The 18242-nt window shown below is 55.7% G+C and overlaps 1 protein-coding gene across 5 annotated transcripts in view; it reads left to right on the top strand.

The window, feature by feature from the left end:
• Window positions 1–16966, top strand: part of GDPD5 (glycerophosphodiester phosphodiesterase domain containing 5) — an 86779-nt gene extending 69813 nt beyond the window's left edge. For all 5 annotated transcript variants that reach the window (XM_055423697.2, XM_055423694.2, XM_055423696.2 and 2 more), the window contains 10 exons: window positions 286–379; window positions 754–899; window positions 4924–5006; window positions 6338–6488; window positions 7015–7233; window positions 7890–8047; window positions 8281–8428; window positions 9661–9743; window positions 12498–12610; window positions 15341–16966. In XM_055423697.2, coding sequence (XP_055279672.2) covers window positions 286–379; window positions 754–899; window positions 4924–5006; window positions 6338–6488; window positions 7015–7233; window positions 7890–8047; window positions 8281–8428; window positions 9661–9743; window positions 12498–12610; window positions 15341–15489 — 1344 coding nt within the window. In that variant the 3' untranslated portion in view covers window positions 15490–16966. The remainder of the gene's footprint in view (window positions 1–285; window positions 380–753; window positions 900–4923; window positions 5007–6337; window positions 6489–7014; window positions 7234–7889; window positions 8048–8280; window positions 8429–9660; window positions 9744–12497; window positions 12611–15340) is intronic.
• The last annotated feature ends 1276 nt before the right edge of the window (window positions 16967–18242 follow it).

The raw sequence follows: 18242 nt of genomic DNA, 5'->3' as shown, positions 1-18242 counted from the left end.
ACCGGCTGGTTCCCCAAGACCCTTAGAACAAGACAGCGCCTTTAGCTCACTCCCATTCCTCCAGACTGAAGTCCAGAAGGCGGGGTAAGGGTCCACATCACAGAGCAACTCAGAGACAGGGAGGATTCTTGCACCCAGGGTCCCTGGACTCCCAGTATCCTCCGCTGAAAAACAGAGACAGCTGCCTGCCCCACGGATAAAGATAGGCCGGGAGGATGCTGGTGACCAGAGGGTCTGGGCACGGCTGGGAGCCGACAGTCTCTCTTGCCCCTTCCTTTACCCAAGGGCACAGCGCCGTTCCTGCACGTAGGGGCCCTGGTGGCTGTCACAGCACTCTCCTGGATCGTGGCAGGACAGTTTGCCCGCGCAGAACGATCCTGTAAGTATAACTGGGCAGGACCTGTCCCCAACCCGTGTGCTCCAGGCACCAAGGCCAGCTTGTCCTGCCCCCACCTGGACTGTACTTGGGCAGCCTGGGGCTACGGTGGGGCCCTTGCTCTCAGCGTGGCGAGTCCTGGTTCAGAGTGGCCTGCAGGTGGCACAGAGGTGACAGTCTCAGCCTTGCATGTTTCCTCTTGTGTCTCTACATTGGCGTGTGAGTTCGAGGCCGGGTTCACTTTTGCAGCAAGAATGAGGAGTCCTCTTGGTGCAGGGTCCCCCTCAGAGTGCCAGGGTCCAGACGGGCAGAGGGAGGAGGGCTCTAGCATGCCCTGCCCTGCTGCCTGGGGCTCACGGCTGCACCCGTGTCTGCAGCCTCCCAGATGGCCATTCTCGGAACCTTCTTTGCCGTGCTGTTTGCCCTCTACCTGGCCCCTCTCACCATCTCCTCTCCCTGCATCATGGAGAAAAAGGACCTGGGCCCCAAACCCGCCCTCATCGGCCACCGCGGGGCCCCCATGGTGAGTGCCACTTGTGGGCCCTAAAGACTGGATGAGGGGTGGGCAGCGCTGCCATTCCAGAGGGAGACAGGCAAAAACCTATCTCCTGGTAGGGAGGAGCTGGCAGGGAAATGGGTATAATAATAATAGCAACGATTTTTAGCCCTTCTTGGTGATGATGTGTGTGTGGTGGGGGCGGGGGATGATATATGGAAAGGACTGGTGTAAAGACTAGAGAGTTTGGGTGGGATCAAGTCCTGCAGAGCCTGAAGGCATCTTGCTTAAAAGATTTCACTTTTATCCTGGGGGCCCTGGAAAGACACTGTGAGGCTGTGGGTTAGGAAGGCCCAGGAGAGAGAGAGAGAGATGCTGGGTGTGGGGAGGGGAGCAGGCTCCCAGGGCTGGGATGAAGCAACAGGAAAACCCTCCTGTGGGCAAGAGAGCCGGGTACAGCCCCAAGCCCACTGCTAAAGGAAGGCATTTGCACTATGGTGAATCAGGGGAGGAAGGCATCAAAGTCAGCACCTGCTCCTTCTCTGCCACCCTTGTGATCCCACAGAAGGCCCTCCCCTTCAAAGGAGTGAGTGTGCTCTGGAGCCAGGCTTCCAGGCACCGTGGCAGCTGTGGGAGTCAGGACCAATTCCATCTTCACTGTACCTGTTTTTCTCCTCTAGTACCCCGGGATGATGGGAGTGCCTGCACCATGGGGCCACGAAAAGCAGGAGTCTGTTAGCATGTGTGATGTGCCTAGATATGAGTCTGGCTTACAGAAAGGAAGAGTTATACTTTCCTGTTTCCTTGGGCAAGCCCTCCTGCTTCCTTAGGTTGGGTTTCCCGACCTATGGAAGCCTTGAAGCGCGGTTCAACAGAGGCAGTACCTCTCCTCACCACCAGAGGGAGTGTGAGGGCTCTTGAGAGCTTTTTCTTGGTTGTGAGGGTCTTTGGGAGGTCCACCGTGTTACTGAATCTCAGGGTAGTTAAGGGAGCCTCACGAAAGAAGCATTTAAAGGAGGTGTCGAGTTTGACTGAAGGTCCTACACCCTCTGCATATGGGGGTGTTATTGCGCCCATTTCCTAGGCAAGGCTGAGACCTGTGCCCCTGAGTTGGAGCCTGGCGTCCTCCTGTCACACCCTGTGCTGCTTGCTCCCAGCACCTGGAGGCAACCAGCTGGGAAGGCCGTCGTTTCCCATCAGAGGGATCTGGATTTGGGGTCCAGTTTTGCCGCATGCCACCCAGGTGTCTCGGGTTGCTGATCCCCTCCAAACCTCCCCGCTGCTGGCTTTTGTGAGGATGAATTAGAAGCACAGCTTTCCAGGAAGCAGGGCCCCAGCTTACAGCTGCTCTTCTTTCCATGGCCCCTGTTTCCCATCCCACCTGCTCTGGAGGCCACAGGACAAGAGGGCGTGCTGAGGCAGGAAGGAGGGGGCAAAGGGAAGGAGCGAGATGGCCCTGTGTGGGTTGTTTTTTTTAGCAGAAGTGGAATGAATAGTATAATGAACCCAATAACCACCGTCACCACTTACCAGTATTTTGCCATTCTTGTTTCATCCATTTCCCTGATTTTTCTTTCCCCTCTCCCTTCCCCCACTTTAATATTTGAAAGCAAATCCCAGACACTGTATTATTTTACCCATACTTACTTCAGGGTGTATCTCTAATGCAAAAAGACTTTAAAAATGGAACCACGACCGCAATGCCACTATTACACCTAACCAAATTCATGATCACTCCTTAAGACTATCTAATACCGAATCAGTGCTCAGCTTTCCTTTATTGTCTCTAAAATGTCTTTTTGTAGTTGAAAGTCAAGTGAAAGTTGCCCAGTCGTGTCCAACTCTTTGTGACCCCATGGACTGTACAGTCCATGGAATTCTCCAGGTCAGAATACTGGAGTGGGTAGCCTTTCCCTTCTCCAGGGGATCTTCCTAACCCAGGAATCGAACTGGGATTTTCTGCAGTGCAGGCGGATTCTTTACCAGCTGAGCTAAGCATCTTTGGTGCTAAGTTGCTTCAGTCGTGTCACTCTATGGACTATAGCCCATCAGGCTCCTCTGTCCATGGGATTCTCCAGGCAGGAATACTGGAGTGGGTTGCCGTGTCCTTCTGCATAAGTATATTTTAGTCTAAAATAATCTTCTTCCCTTTTTTCCCATATGTTTATTTGTTGAAGAAACTGAGTCATTTGTCCTGTAGAATTTCCCCATTGTGTGTCTGGCTGATTGCATCCTCGTGGCGCCCCTTAAGGGGCTGGTGTAGGTGTCTTGACACAACTCTTTCTTGTGTCACTGAACACATGAGTATCACTGTCTACACCTGTGTACCTCGGCCTGGGGGAGGCTCACACATCTATGTGTGGTAAGCCCAAGTGCTCATCCCTGTCTTGGAGACGGTATCTGGGTGTCATTCCTGTTGGGAGGACCTGTGTGCGCGTCTGCATACTGTAATATTTAGTCAGACTGACTCCAGAGTTGAGCCTCTGAAGCACAGTGGTCCACCATGAGTCTGTGATGACCACCCCACACTCGCACATTTCTGACAATATACCCCATCTGCATTTCAGCCTGAGGCAGTGGGAACCCTCTTCCTCCAGGAAGTCAGCACCTAACCTAAAGAGACCTGAGTTTAAAAAGCCTCCAGAAAAGAGACTTGGCCCCACCCAAACACTTCCTCTGTCCCGGAGAGTCTCCATAGCCACTGCTATGCTCTTCGTGTCTACCCACAGTCTACCTCCTGCCAGTATCCCTTCGGGGGTCATTTGTGGGAGGCCTGGCACCAGGGCATTTGGAAGTGATTGAGTAGGAACTCCACCAAGTCCACACCTCTCCTTAGGTGCCTCTGTGGGGTCTTACACAGCCCACTTAACTGGGAAACAAGGTAGCACCTCCCCCAAGGCTCCTCTGCCCTGCAGAAAGGGGAAGAAAGAAACACACCTTTCAGAGACTGCTGACATCTATTACCTCATCTATGAGCTTGATAACATTAACCCATTTTACAGCTAAAGAAACTGAGGTCCAGAAGGGGAAGTGATGGCCCAGGTCGGTGACTGGGAAGGAGAATTGTTCCATCTCAGCTCCAAAGCCTTTGCCCCGCCAGGCTGCTTTCCAGAAGAGGGGAGTGTGTTATGTGCTGGGAAATGGGAAACAGCATGGCCACAGGGAGAAAAGATGGGAATGAGCATGTCTTGGTGAGGATGGGATGAGCCTTGGAAGCACTTTCCATCCATCTTCACTGCCTTCCCAGTCTTCCATCCTACACTGCGCTTGGTCCTAGCACAACCCTTGGTATGGTGCTGACCCCTAGTGGCAGAAAAGGGTATGACAGATCATCAATCTAAACAACTAGGGAGGGAGACTCAGAACCCCAACTCCCCCAACTGGAAGGACCTTCAGAGAACACTGTACTTATACCCCCAAGGAGCAAATGGGGAAACCAAGGCCTATAGGATAAAGAGATGCACTGAAGGCCACAAAGCTAGTTAAGGACAGAGTCAGGACTCAGACTAGGATTTTCTGATGTATATGCTGTAGGGTAACAGCTGTCATTTATTAAGCATTTACTGTATATCAGGCAACATGCTTGGGGCTTTTAATAACAGTCTAAGAGATGGTGTTTTCACGTCTGTATAGATGAGGAAACCGGTCTCCCTACTGAAACTGTGCCATGCTATCTACCCTCTCCTCTCCTTTGGGGATCTCCACCCGGACTCCAAGTATAAATAGGGGGAAACTTGGCATTCAGCTCAGCCCAAGACTATATAGAGGCAGAAGACTGTAGAAATATCCTCTGACCTCCACATTTATATTCATCAACACTAACCACCCCTGTTTCTCTCTCCCCCCACCAAAAAAAGTCTGTGAGACAGGCATGATTTAACAGATAAGGAAACTGAGCTTCAGAGAAGCTGTGTGGATGCCCAGGGCCCCACAGCTACTGCTTGAAGGAGGGGGATTAGAACCAGGCCTACCCAGCCTCCTAGCATGGAAGACTTTGAGGGGCACACCAGCTAAAGCTTGGCTTTCCCCTCACCACCACCTTCCCCCTCAGCTGGCCCCAGAGCACACACTGATGTCCTTCAGGAAGGCCCTAGAGCAGAAGCTGTATGGACTCCAGGCTGATGTCACCATCAGGTAGGTGTGCGGATTGGGACAGCACCTCTTCCCCTCCTCAATGCATGCATATCCAGGTCTCTGGAGAAACCTCTGGTCCCAGACTCTTGGGGATGGGAGAGCAGAGGCTTGGGTTACCCACTGCAGGGCAGGCACCATGTTCGTGCAAGTAAACATGCGCTGTGCATGTGTGCGCTAAGTCACTTCAGCTGTGTCTGACTCTTAGCGAGCCTATGCACTGTAGCACGCCAGGTGCTCTGTCAAGGGGATTCTCCAGGCAAGAATACTGGAGTGGGTTGCCATGCACTCCTCCAGGGGATCTTCCCAGCCCGTGTTTCTTATGTCTTCTGCATTGGCAGGCGGGTGCTTTACCAATAGCACCACCTGGGAATCCCCTTGTGCCATCCTCCAGGATATAAAATCTGTAGAGGACAAAACAGACTCTCTTGATTCAAGCAGAGTGGAGGTAGGGACCTGGAGTCCTGCCACTGATCCACTTAATGGAAATATTAGATCTGTATGGCTCAGCAAGACGGAGCACAAACACTCTGATGAGTGAAATCAGCAAGTTCCTGAGTGATCCATTCACTGTGATGTCAGTTATATTTTTAAAGACCAGATAAAACTGACTGATACATTTTCTACATGCAGATAAATAAGTATGTATTAATATTTATATAAAGGGCAGGAAGAAGCCATACCAATCTGATGACATCATCTCTGAGAAGGGGAGGGGGCAGGGTATTGAGTTAGGGTACCACAGTATGAAGACACCACTCCCATTGTAGACATTAGAGAATTGTGTGTTTATCAACTCTTCCTAGCAGATGGTAGAAAAATGTCTTGAGGAAGGGAAGCACGGGTGCCTTTTACTGTTCCACACTCAGGCACCTTACGGGGCTTATGGCCAGCAGTGGGGGAGACCAGGATGGTAGTGGGGTGGAATTTGTCAAAGGAGCCTGCATTTTCGCTCTTCTTATATGGCATCACGTGGACTGCGTTCTGAACCAGGTTCCACCGCTTACTGCCTGGTAGGCCTTGAGTTAAGATACTTCTGTCTCCAGCCTCAGTCTCCCCATTATCAAATGAGATAGCATCTGCCTTCCTAGGTTGTTAATAGGCCCAGCCCTCCCTCCTCAGCCGTCCCCACCCCTGTCTGACCCTCAGAGCCAGAGGGATTCGCCTATCAGTCCACTGACTTCCCTGCGTAGTCGGGAAACCTGAGGCCGAAGAGGGGCGGAGCCTTCCTGAGCCCCGTGGTAGCCGGGTGTAAGTGGGCGGGCAGGAGAGAGTGGGAGGAGCAGGTGAGGGGCCCGGGCGGGCAGTGATTCCGCGGCCCCACCCTCCCGCAGCCTGGACGGGGTGCCCTTCCTCATGCACGACGCCAACCTGCGGCGCACCACCAACGTGGCGGAGGCGTTCCCGGAGCTCGCCCGCAGGCCCGCCTCCATGCTCAACTGGACCATCCTGCAGAGGCTCAACGCCGGCCAGTGGTTCCTGAAGGTCTGCCAGCACCTGTCCCAGTCCTCGGCATGGAAAGCATGGGCGGGACTCCACAGAGAGGACCGGGGGCCGCCCGCCGCTCAGGCGACCCTCACACGCCCAGCTTCCTTGACTCACAGCCAGGCGGCTCATGCCACTGCAGCCCAGATACCGTGGCTGTCACTGCTTGTTCTGGTTCTGCCTCCCCTACCAGAAAAAGTTGATGGTGATAGTAATAGTTAAAACTATTAAAACTGTAAAACTCTAGACAAAGTCGGTTCTCTGATCTGAAATGCTACTAAAGGAGAAACGTACTGGGGTCTGGGAAATGTTCCAAGCAAATCATTCTTTTGGTAAGCAGACTGGGATAGAGAGGTTAAGGTTGGGTTGATCTAGAGTCCCCACGGGGCCGCAGCCTTCAGTTTGCCTGACTTGCACACACCAGCAGACACTGGCAGCTCAGGGGTCTCCAAGTTCCATAGCCAGGAAGGCATGTGGAGGCCCCACAGGCCTGGTGAGGCCACATGTGTGTCCCTGTCTCTGATAGACGGACCCGTTCTGGACAGCCAGCTCCCTGTCACCCTCCGACCACAGGGAGGCCCAAAACCAGTCCATCTGCAGCCTAGTGGAGCTCCTGGAGCTAGCCAAGGGTAATGCCACGCTGCTGCTCAACCTGCGTGACCCGCCGCGGGAGCACCCCTACCGCAGTAGCTTCCTCAACATCACACTGGAGGCCCTTCTGCGCTCAGGCTTCCCCCAGCACCAGGTGAGGCCCTGAAGCCCACCCAGCCGGTCCCCTAGAGAGCCCCTCCCGGCCCTGGGAGCTCCGCGGAGCCTGGTTCCGGCCCCAGGGAGACCAGGCCTGCCTGGAGTTTAGTTCCGGCTGTAAACTCACTGTATCACTCCTCCCCAGACCTCAAGTTTCTACATTAGTAAAATGAGGGTAGCATGCCCCACACCTCCCTGACAGGGTCACCGTGGGGACAAGAAGGAAACAAAGAGGTCCTTTAAAATATACAAAGGGCAGGAGCAGGGCCAGGTTCTTGGGAACACAGTACTCCCATGTACTGCTGCCCACATCCTCGGGGTGTGATACCTGGGGATCGAAAGAATCTGATACCAAATATGGCAGCACAGTAGACACTGGTGTCCATGTGCAGAGTGGTGGACGTTTGGGGGGTTATCGATCTTGTCCTGACTAGGGTCTGGAGGGAAAACTCCCTGAGGTGTTGCCGGAGCAGTTCCTAGCCTTGGCTGGGACCACATCCTCTGGAGATGGTCCCGAGGACCACCTTATTACCTTAGGCTTTCACTGTGTGCCAGGTCCCACCACTTTTAACCCGTCCAGGCACTCCAGGAGGGATAGACACCCTTCCCCACTTATAGAAGAGAAATCAGAGGCTGCCTCTCTCCTGCCTGCAGGTCCTGTGGCTGCCCAACAGGCAGAGGCCCTTCGTGCGAAAGGTGGCTCCCGGCTTCCAGCAGATGTCAGGCTCCAAGGAGGCGGCCGCCAGCCTGAGGAGAGGCCACATCCAGCGGCTGAACCTGCGCTACACTCAGGTGTCCCGCCAGGAGCTCAGGTGCCTACCCTACCCAGCCAGGCTCACCCAGAGGACTGGACACGCGGGCTCCGGGCTCAGAGAGGAGAGGTGGAGGGCATAGGGCAGACCCGGACTTGTGTGTGAGCTTGGCCCTCTGGGAGCAGAGGTTCCTTCCACCAGTTGTGAGCATGATATGAGTGTGTGAAGGACCAAGATTTACAGGCTTCCCGCACGGGCCCAAGCGTTGACCAGCCTCTGTCGCTGCCCCACAGGGACTATGCGTCCTGGAACCTGAGCGTGAACCTCTACACAGTCAATGCCCCGTGGCTCTTCTCCCTGCTGTGGTGCGCAGGGGTCCCATCCGTCACCTCCGACAACTCCCACACCTTGTCCCAGGTGCCTTCCCCGCTCTGGATCATGGTGAGTTGGAGGATTATTGGGGGTCCGAGAGCTGCCTGTGACTCCTAGGAGTGGGGAGCAGGCTCCACACCTGGGGCTGTCTCTGGTGAGGTGTTACAGGTGGAGGGAACACTTTGGGGAACATGAGGAAGATTCTTCTGACCTAAGGTCAGGAGATACTGGGAGGTGGGAGGAACCTGGGCCTGAGCCAAATGGGAAAAACACCAACAGCCCTAGAGAAATAAACAGCTACTTGAGTTTTCTTTTGGTTTTGAGGATTATTACATTTTGTTTTAAAGGAAGGAAAGTAATTGAGAAAAGAGGGCAACATAGGGGCAAAAATAGGAAACATTGAGATCTGCTCAGAGATTATAGCCAATGAAACCAGATGTCAGTTGGTCGAGCATCTGAAGACTGGCCTGAGTGCTAGTCTCAGCTCTGCCAACCAGGGGTCTTGGGGAACCTTGATCTCCATCCACTGCTCCCACTGCCACTTCCCTGAAGTCATGAAGGGCAGACGGAGGGTCTCATTATGGCTAAGACATTGCCAGTGTCGGTGAATCATCTAGATTTTGGGTGGTTATCTTTATCCACCCGCCCATTGTCCTTGAAACTCTCCAAAGGCTCAGCTCGGAATCAGATGAAATAAGTGATGGTGGCAGCAGCAGCTAGGAGTGCACTCATTTCCAGGCCCCAGGAGCTGACCAGCAGCAGAAAGTGCACCTGGCCTGTCCCTGCCCCTCCTGCACAGTGCACCGGAGATCACGGGGGTGTGGAGCCTGGCTGCGCTGAAGGCTTTGCCTTCCTAGGCACCTCTCTGGCGCCCTGGAGGGGAGGCTCCCACACTCCGCAGCCTGCAGTGACACGCACCCTCCCATCCACATGGACGCCACATCCGCTTCACACTCAGCTGTGCACCTGCTCGTCACGGCACAGCCCCTCACTCAACTATTTGTCTTTCATATTTTGACTCTCACGTTAAGCTCCTTTAAGCACATAAATCCTCTGGGTTTAGCACACACCACCACCGCTACTCTGACTACTGCATGGCTCTCTTTTATCCTACATCCCCACACACACCCCCCAAACCCCGGGGCTACAAAATATACTCTCAAGACCCCAGGCCCCCTCCAGGTCCTCCTCTGCCCCTCTCTGAGGGTGACTCAGGGTCCTCCTGCCCCTGGGCCCTTGGTCTGGAGCCCTGGTCTGGACCAACCATGACTGGAGGCTGGCCACGGGCCGTCTGTCCACAGCCCCCGGACGAGTACTGTCTCACGTGGGTCACCGCCGACCTGATCTCCTTTACCCTCATCGTTGGCATCTTCATACTCCAGAAGTGAGTAGGCCCTGACCGCCTTCCATGGTCTTCCCTGCCCCAAACAGGCCAGTCCCCACCCCAGCCAGGTGAACGTCCTCCTGAGCCCTTGGCCGGGAGGCATCCCGACCAGACTGCCCTGTTCAGTGGAGAAGGAGGCCTCCCGGTGGCCCCCAGCCCGTCCCCCTCAGCCAGAGCCCAGTGACTTCTGGAATGAGCACCCAGCAGGGAGCCCAGAGCCAGGCTGGGTGGAGATGTGCTGTGTAAACTCTCTGGGGAGTTTCAGCTCCCCTCTGGGCTGGTCTCCCCACTCCCCCCGTGTCACCCGGGGCCTGGGTTCCCACAGTTCCCATGCCAGCTCCCCAGCCTCCCTTCCAGACGACAGCTGGGGTGGTGGTCGCAGTGGGAGTGGGTTGGTCCCGGGGGTGGGGCTTTAGGGCTGTGAGCAGGGGCTGGGCTTTTCCTCCTGACTGACTATCTCTCTCTGCCCCACACCGCTCTGATCCGGCGCATGTCCCTCCTCTCTCCCCTCCCCTCTCTCTGCTGCACTCTTGGCATCTCACAGCTATCACTTGATCAGGTAATTCTGGTGTGGTCCTCCTCCTCCTGTTCCTCTTTCGCCCTCTTCCTCACCACCCCCTTCTCCACTTCCGTCTGAAAGCCTGCCTCTCACGGAGCCCTAGGCCCAGGTCCCCCTCCCAGGCCCCGGCCCTGCCTGAAGCCTCCTCCCTTTCCTCACTCCCCCGCTCCCCTGCAGTCCCCCCGCTCTCTCCCCATCTTTGTGTGTGTCCCCCTGCTCTCTCTTCCCCCTGCAGACATTTCCTTGCAGGTTGCTGATCAGGCCTCTCTCAGCACCAAAGTGTCTCCCTCTGTGGAGGGGGTTCTGCCTGGGCAAAAACTCTCCGCGCCTCCCACCACAGCCTGGCACTTTGGGCAAGGCCTTGCCAACGCCCGGAGCACAGCCTACCAAGTTCTGTCTCTCCCTGCCCACCTGTTGCCCTCCCCTCTCCCAGTTTGCCTTCCCCATCCTTCACTCTGTTTATCTTTCTCTCTTATCTCTTTCACTTTCTGGCTCTGACCCTACCCCTCTCCCCTAAATGCACCGTCTTCCCTGCTTTCCCCTGGGAGGAGACCCCAGTGGTTGAGCTTCCTGTCCTAGAGATACCTCGCTGCAGAGACCCGGGCCTGACGCTTCCCTCCTGGGTTTAATGTTGATTTTCAAGATGAGAAGTCGCCCTTGGTCAGGTGCCTCCTAGGTCAGGCACCTTCACTGACCAGCTTCTAGGAGGAGGAGCTCCCTGACTGTGGGACTGAGCCCAGAGAAGGGCCGTTTACCTGGGATTTCCACCATCCTCTCCGTCGGCAGATGTCCACCCATGCTGGCTGGTGCTGTGCTGGGCCTGTGGCAAGGAGTCGGATCTTCTGCCCGGAGACCCAGGGTGCTCCGTGGGCATGCTGGGCCACTCGAGATACCATCAGGGCGACATGATTGTCTTCCTAGGGGTCAGGCAAGGCCTGAAGGAGGAGAGGACCCTGGAGGAGAAGATCATTTCCCCATGGGCCTCATTTTTCCCTTCATTCACTCAACAGTCCTTATAGCACCCACCACACAGCAGGCACGGGGGTTGGTGCCAGGCACGCAGTGATAAATGAGACCCTGCTGCTGTTCTCAAGCATGTGTAGGGCGGCCAGCCCAGCCAGAACGCAGGCTGCCTTCCCCTCTGCCTCCTGCTTTCCCCTTGTCTGTCTGCTCTGTTCATCCACCTGTCTGTCTGTCCATTTCGGCTGCGCTGATCCCATCTGGAAACAATTGATTTCTCATGGAGTCTGGGCTCCGTCCACCCACTCCAGCAGGGCTTAGGGCCCCAGGGGAGTTGGGCTTTGTTTTCAAGCTGATGACTGCTTCCCTGAGTGAGGGTGGGGGTCCAGTGAGTCCTTCTCTCTTAGATTGCAGGAGAAATCTCTGTTCAGAGGCCAGGGATTTGGGGCTAATTCAGAGGAACTGTAGCAACAAAAACTGTGCTCTGGGCCGGCCCAAAGAAACTGAGTTCTCCTGGCTCCACCTGGTCCCTGCACAGCCCATGCAGCCCCACTTCAACCCATTCAATTAATTTTGCCCCCTTGCCCCAGTTGTTAGAGGGATAACACTCCAGCCTGCCCCTTCCCATTAGGGGATATGCACCCCACTCTTCCAGGGCTGTAAGAATGGAGCAGCAGCAGGCCCCACCCCAAGTCACTCCAGCACCCTTGCCTTGTTCCCCCCGTGAAGACAAGATCCCCGCTGTCTCCCCTCTCCTCCTTCCTTTCCTTCACCTCCTCTGGGGTTCCTCACTGGCTTCACTCAGCCTGGTCCTGATGGTGGAGCTATAGGTGACATCAGCTGGGACTCCCCAGGATTGGTTTGTACCCCAGGGCAGGTCATCAGTCATGCCTGTTAAGCCTGCACCCCCAAATTGTCCTATCCAAAGAGAGCCAGGTGTATAACTGGGGGCACCTGAGATATAACTAACCAACCCCTAAGCATCCTCCCGGGCAAGGGGGGCGGATGTAGGGTTCTGGAGGTAAGAGGGCTGGAGAGCTGTGGCTGAGAGTCAGTGGACTCTGCTCAGGCCCCAGCTCTGCCCTTCTCTGGGCTTCAGATTCCCCATCTATACAGTCAGACAAGATTCCTGCTGGTCTCTCGGGCCAGTTCCAGAGAGTCTGTGGAAGTGGGCATGATCCCTGCTCCAAGGAAGGGTGGGGAAGGACCTGATGCCCACGGGGCCGTCTCTGCAGGTGGCGCCTGGGTGGCATCCGGAGCTACAACCCCGAGCAGATCATGCTGAGTGCCGCGGTGCGCCGGACCAGCCGGGACGTCAGCATCATGAAGGAGAAGCTCATCTTCTCAGGTGTGCAACTCCGCAGACAGGTCGAGACAGGCTCTGGGCTCTGTTCCCTGCGCCCCACAGGGGCACACAAGCGTGTGTACACGCATTTCACATGCAGCATGCATAGACAGGCACACGGCACAGACATACGTGTACCCACCTGGCTTCATGTCACAGTGACACGGAAGCACACATACACACACACACACACAAACACACACCCCTCCACCTGCAGCCATCAGCTGCAGGTCCTGTGGCTCAGTGTCAACCCCAGGGGTGGTGGGCTAGGGTGACATGCAGAGGCTGGGGGTACATCCTGCTTTAAAGGTCCATCCTGCCATATGCCTGGCTCATACAGGAACCCCACAAATGTTGATTTCCCTGCTTACTGCCTGTTGATATTCCCAGACTGAAGGAGGAAGCAGCTGTACAAACAAGTACATGAGAATTAGATATAACAGATGGGGATGCAGCGAGGAGAGGGGTTCAGCACTCCCTGGGGCAGTGAGGAAGGTTTCAGGCCCACTTTGTGAGGAGTGATGCCGTTGAAATGGAAAGGAATGATAGCAGGGGCCTGGGCGATGGGTTTGAGGTGAGGGCCGGGCAAGCAGAGGGAAGGAAGGGCACTCCAGGCAGGAACAGCTTGTGAGGCAGCGAGCAAGGACTACTTGCTGGGCACCAAGAACTCAAGGTCACTCCACACGGCTTGAAGGGAGGGCCTCTGGCTGATTCACCCCAAGGCAGTACTGGGGAAGCACTTGGACCTGAGTGTGGTCAGGAGCTTGGGCTTTTTTCTGGAAGCAGAGGAGGGTCACAGATAGGTTTGCCTTTGTAACAGTAGGGCTGTAACGAAGTACCATGCACTGGGTGGCTTAAAAACAGAGATGAATCGTCTCACAGTTCGGAATGCTGAGTCCACGATCAAGGTGTCAACAGAGCTGTGAGGGAAAGATCTGGTCTGGCCTCTCCCCTTGCCTCGCAAGTGCATCTCTGGGTTTGAAGCTCTCTTTTTCGCAAGGACACCAGTCCGCTCTAACGACCTCACCTTAACTAATTACATCTGCTGTGACCTTATTTCCAAAGAGGGTCACATGCGGAGTGTAGGAATACAGGAATTTGAGGGGAACACAGTTCAACCTCTTTTTGCACCACACAGCTTATGGGATCTTAGTTCCCTGACCAGGGATTGAACCCATGCCCCCCTGCAGTGGAAGCGTGGAGATCTAACCACTGGACTGCCAGGGAAGTCCCCACAATTCAATCCCTAACAAGTGTGGAGGGTGGTAGGTTAGAACAGGAAGCTGAAGGCAAGGAAACCAATAATTCAGATGGGAATCATGGGCATGGAAGTGGGAGAGGAGAGATCCGAGAGGTATTTACAAGCCAGATGGCGCTGGATTCAAACCCCAGCTTATCCCCCTAACTGTGTGAACAAGAATATGTTACCTAACCTACCTCAGCATCAGACATTGTATCTGTAAAATGGGCTAGGTTCCCCTCACAGAGTACTTGTGAGGGTTAATGCCATGCCTGGCCCAGAGGGGTGCTTGGTAAATGCTGCTTGAATGAACCTGGACCCAGAGGGGGTGGTTGTTGTTTTAGGGGGGGCTGGCCCCAACGACTGTGTAAACATCCATTCACCCAGTCACTCCTTTACTTATCCTTCTTTCAAGGCATGGCAGGCACTGCTCAAGGTGCTTAGGATATACAGATCCTTGCCTTTGGGGTACTTGATTCCTCCCACCCTCACTCAAAAACCCTCCTCCTGGGAGCATTCCCGGAGCACCAAAGCTGGGTTGGTGGGCCTACCCTAGTGTCCCACAGCTCTCTGGCAACACTGAGGAGCTCCTGGAAGGAAGAGCCAGAACAGGGCATCTGGGATCCTCAGGCTCCTGTGCTGTACCTGACTCAGAGAAGCCAGAAGGGGAGGGTAGAATGAATGGAAGGCAGGAGGCCGGCACTTAGGCCTGTCAGATTCTGCACCCCACCCCTCACCTCTCCTGCAGTGCCAAAGGCCATTCATCTAGCACCTTCTGGGTGCTGGTCCTGCAGAATCAACTACAGGTCTTACCCTCCGCCCATTCCTGGTTGAGAAGTCCTCTCTAGGGACTGTCAGCCCCACCCAGGCACCTGGAGTCCCCTTGGGCAGGCTTGACTCCCCTCAGCAGACCTTCTCTGAGGCTCTGCTGTATGTCCAGCACTGCCCCAGGCACTAGGAACACTGATGCCCGGACCTCATCCCTGTCCTTGAAGTGCTCCAGATGAAGGGGGCCACAGACGGTGACAGTACAGGAGATGGAGCAGGGGAAGCAGCAGGGAGCTGGGTGGCTATGAGGAGGCCCCTCCCAGCCTGGGGGCAATAATAGAAATGAGAATTTAGCTAGATTTTAAGAAAAGGAGGTGATATTGGGAGGTCATGCCCAGGAGACAGGCCAGTATGTGCAGAGCCCCAAGGAGAGTAAACACACGGGTGCCACGCTCAGGAGGGTGCAGATAGTTTTCTGTGGCTTGAGGGTGGAGTTCCAGGGGAGAGGAGACTGAGGGCGCAACCAGAGTGTTTGCAGAGACTGAGAAGGGCCGTGAATGCCAGACTCACACACCAATACCACACCTGAAACCTGAGGTTGCATCAGCCTCCAAGTGCCTGCTCGGGAGTTGCTACAGGCCACGCCTTCCCACCGCATCTGCCTGCCCTTCTTATTTGCCCCCTCTCCTCCCTGTACTCACCTTTGCCTCCCTGTGGCCCAGCAGAGATCAGCGATGGCATGGAGGTCTCCGATGAGCTCTCTGTATGTTCGGACAACAGTTATGACACGTATGCCAACAGCGCCACCGCCCCGGTGGCTCCTCGAGGGAGCGGCAGCCGTGCCAAGACCCTCACAGACCGGAGTGGGCGTTAGCTGAAGACCCGTCTGTCCAGCTGTACCTCGTGTGGAGACCAGAGAAGCCCACAGAGCTGGCAGAAGCATGCTCGGGGCGCTAACTCCACAGCCTCCTCATTGGCTCCGGTCCCTTGTCAGCCATGGCCTCTCTTGGAGGGGCTCCCCTCTAGCCTCTCAGATGCCCCTGCAGGCCTGGGGCTCCTTTTTCTGGGAAGTTTGGGGCCCGCGGCCCAGGGCCTGGTCCACTCCCTGAGGCCCTCCTTTGCAACCTTACCTGGAAGCTTTGAGGGGTCACTGGGCTGTGCCATGCCCCCTGCAGCAGCAGAGGATGTGGAGCCTGTGTGTGTCCACGTGTGTCTGGTCTCCTGTCTGTGATGTGAGGAAACCGCCTTCTCGGGGATTCTTCTGCCTCAAGGGGCTGGGCTGGGCCTGTGCCCAGCACCTCCGCTCTTCCGTCAGTCTCAAAGCACAAGGAAGCTCGGTCCAGGAGGAATGCCTGCTCCAGTGGCGGGGACACTTGTTCTCCCCAACCAGCCTCCCACTGATGCTGGCCATGTCCCCCAGGAGCCGCTGGAGATGGCAAGAGCAGGCTCAGGGCTGCTGGATTCACACCCCGGAGATCCACAGACTGACATGACCTCAGGTTCCCACGTCAGTGGCCAAGAGCAGGGGCCACCTGGGAAAAGTGTTCAGGCGTGGTTGATGGTGGGTGTATGGCCAAGGAGGCCTGCAGTGGAGGGAGCCTGAGGGGCCTTGGCCAGGATGATTAAAGCTGCCATCTTGACACGTCTCATCTCTGAATTATCGGTGGGAGGGTGGGGACAGAGCCTGCAGGGTTTGGGATTCAGGTGCCATGACTGAGGAAGAACCATTCTCGGAAGTGAATTGGGGGAGTGGCAGAGTGGTGGGCCCCTTCCCCGCCTCACATGGCACTAGGGCTTCCTTAAGAGTCCTGGGCTCGGGGGCCAGTGTCCCCATCCTGTGGTGGGGGAGACAGTCTTGGAGCGGTAAAGTGACCATCCATGGCCACACAGCTTAGTACAGCAGAGCTAGAACCCCACCCTGGCTGTGGACCTTCCGTAACCAGCTGGGGATGGTAAGGCAGATGGGGTGGGCTCCTGGGCCCAGTGTAGGACTGGACAGTGGGACTAGCAGTCACACGAAGGGCTTCCGAGCTCCTGGCCTAGGGAAGAACAGGCCCTTAGTTGGGAGATGCCTCTCCCCAATGGCAGAGGTTTAGCTTTGACTGAACAGGCCCACTCCCATTCCTGGCACAGGGTGGGGGGAACCTGAGCTGAAAGCCAAAATACAGCCTCTGGGACCACAGACGTCCTTGTCTTTCAGTCCTTGGACCCCTGCTCTCTGCCCTCCCTGGGAAGATGTCTGTAACTCCCATATTTGTCCTAAGAGTCTGCATGGTCTTGGGTATGTCCTAAGGGTGAAGGGGGAGGCTGAACCCCAGTTCCAGCCTGCATTAAATAAACATGGTGCTTCGTGGGAACCAAGGGGTGTGTCTCTTCTCCAAATGGGGGCCTTCTGAATAGAATGCTTGGGGTCTGGAGGCTTCATTCAGAAAAAGAAAAGAAATCCCTCCCAACGCTGGAAACCAGACTGGGCCCCCACACTAACCTCTAGGACTGTCCCTCTGGAAACTGTTGGGGGACTCTCCCTCCCCCCTTTTCAAACATCTGCCAAGTGCTCCCTTCCTGGGGCAGAGGTCAGCTCCAGCTTTCCTTGGGCATGAGGAAGTGTGAGTGAAACCTGGACTGTCTGGGTCAGCAGTGGGGCACACTGCCCTACCCAAACGCCCCAATAACCTCCTCTCCAGTGTCTGGCAGGCCTGCCCAGGAAAGTGGAATCATACTTTCATGCCAGCCCCTCCCTGTCCAGTCAGTGCCCCATGCTGGGCAGCATGTTCCAGGCTCCTGTCCATACTTGGGCAACCCGAGTTAACCTAGAGCCTTCAGGAACAGGGATAAGGGCCTGGGAGTGCTGAGTGGAACAGCCAGTCAGCATCCCACTCTCACCAGGGTCCTACACTGAACCCCTGCACCCCCCAATACAGAGGCAGTCTGGCTGCCTCCCCTCACCCCAAACAGTGGGAAGATAGAGGCTGTCCCCCCGTTAGGCAGATGGCTGGGCCCTTCTCCAACCTCAGCTGAACCTGTGCTCAACCCTGGCTCCTGACCCTTGACCTGGGGGGTTACTGAGAAGCCCACCGTCCCAGTGTCCTCCTCGTAACCTCCCCCTGTCTATGGAGGACAGCCTGACTGCCCTTCACAGGGAACAGAAGACAGGGCCCCTCCCTTCCAGCCATCTCCACAGACCCACTCCTCTCTTGCTACCTTGTACCTTACTGGGTGAGGCCCATCCAGGCTGAGCCTACCTCCCCCTCTCCAGGGCCCTCTCTGGACCCTCTGTCCCCAATATAATGGTGCCCGAATCTCTCACATCCTTTAACATAGAGCAACATGTACAATCCTTAGGGGGAAGCAGGATACACCATTCCCTGGAGCAGAATCCTTGGAACAGACTCCCCCAGGCCTCAGGACACACGGTTAGCCATTGATCCCTCGATTTCAATTCCTTCCACTAACTCAGCCGGCCTGAACCTTGCTGGGGCGCGTTCCAACAGGATCCCAGGTTCACCCACTCCACTCCACTGGCACATGGCTTTCACAAACCCCTCTTGATGTCAGAGCACCCCGTTAGGACAAAGCAGGAACCGCAACTAGACTACCAATCCTGCTGAAATGAAGAGCTGGGCAGTC

Source organism: Moschus berezovskii, chromosome 14 (assembly GCF_049115385.1).
Source record: "Moschus berezovskii isolate FMDL1 chromosome 14, NW_MosBer_1.0, whole genome shotgun sequence".
NCBI lineage: Eukaryota > Metazoa > Chordata > Mammalia > Artiodactyla > Moschidae > Moschus > Moschus berezovskii.
Note: the sequence above shows the minus strand (reverse complement) of the source record. Positions and strands in the feature narration are given on the sequence as shown.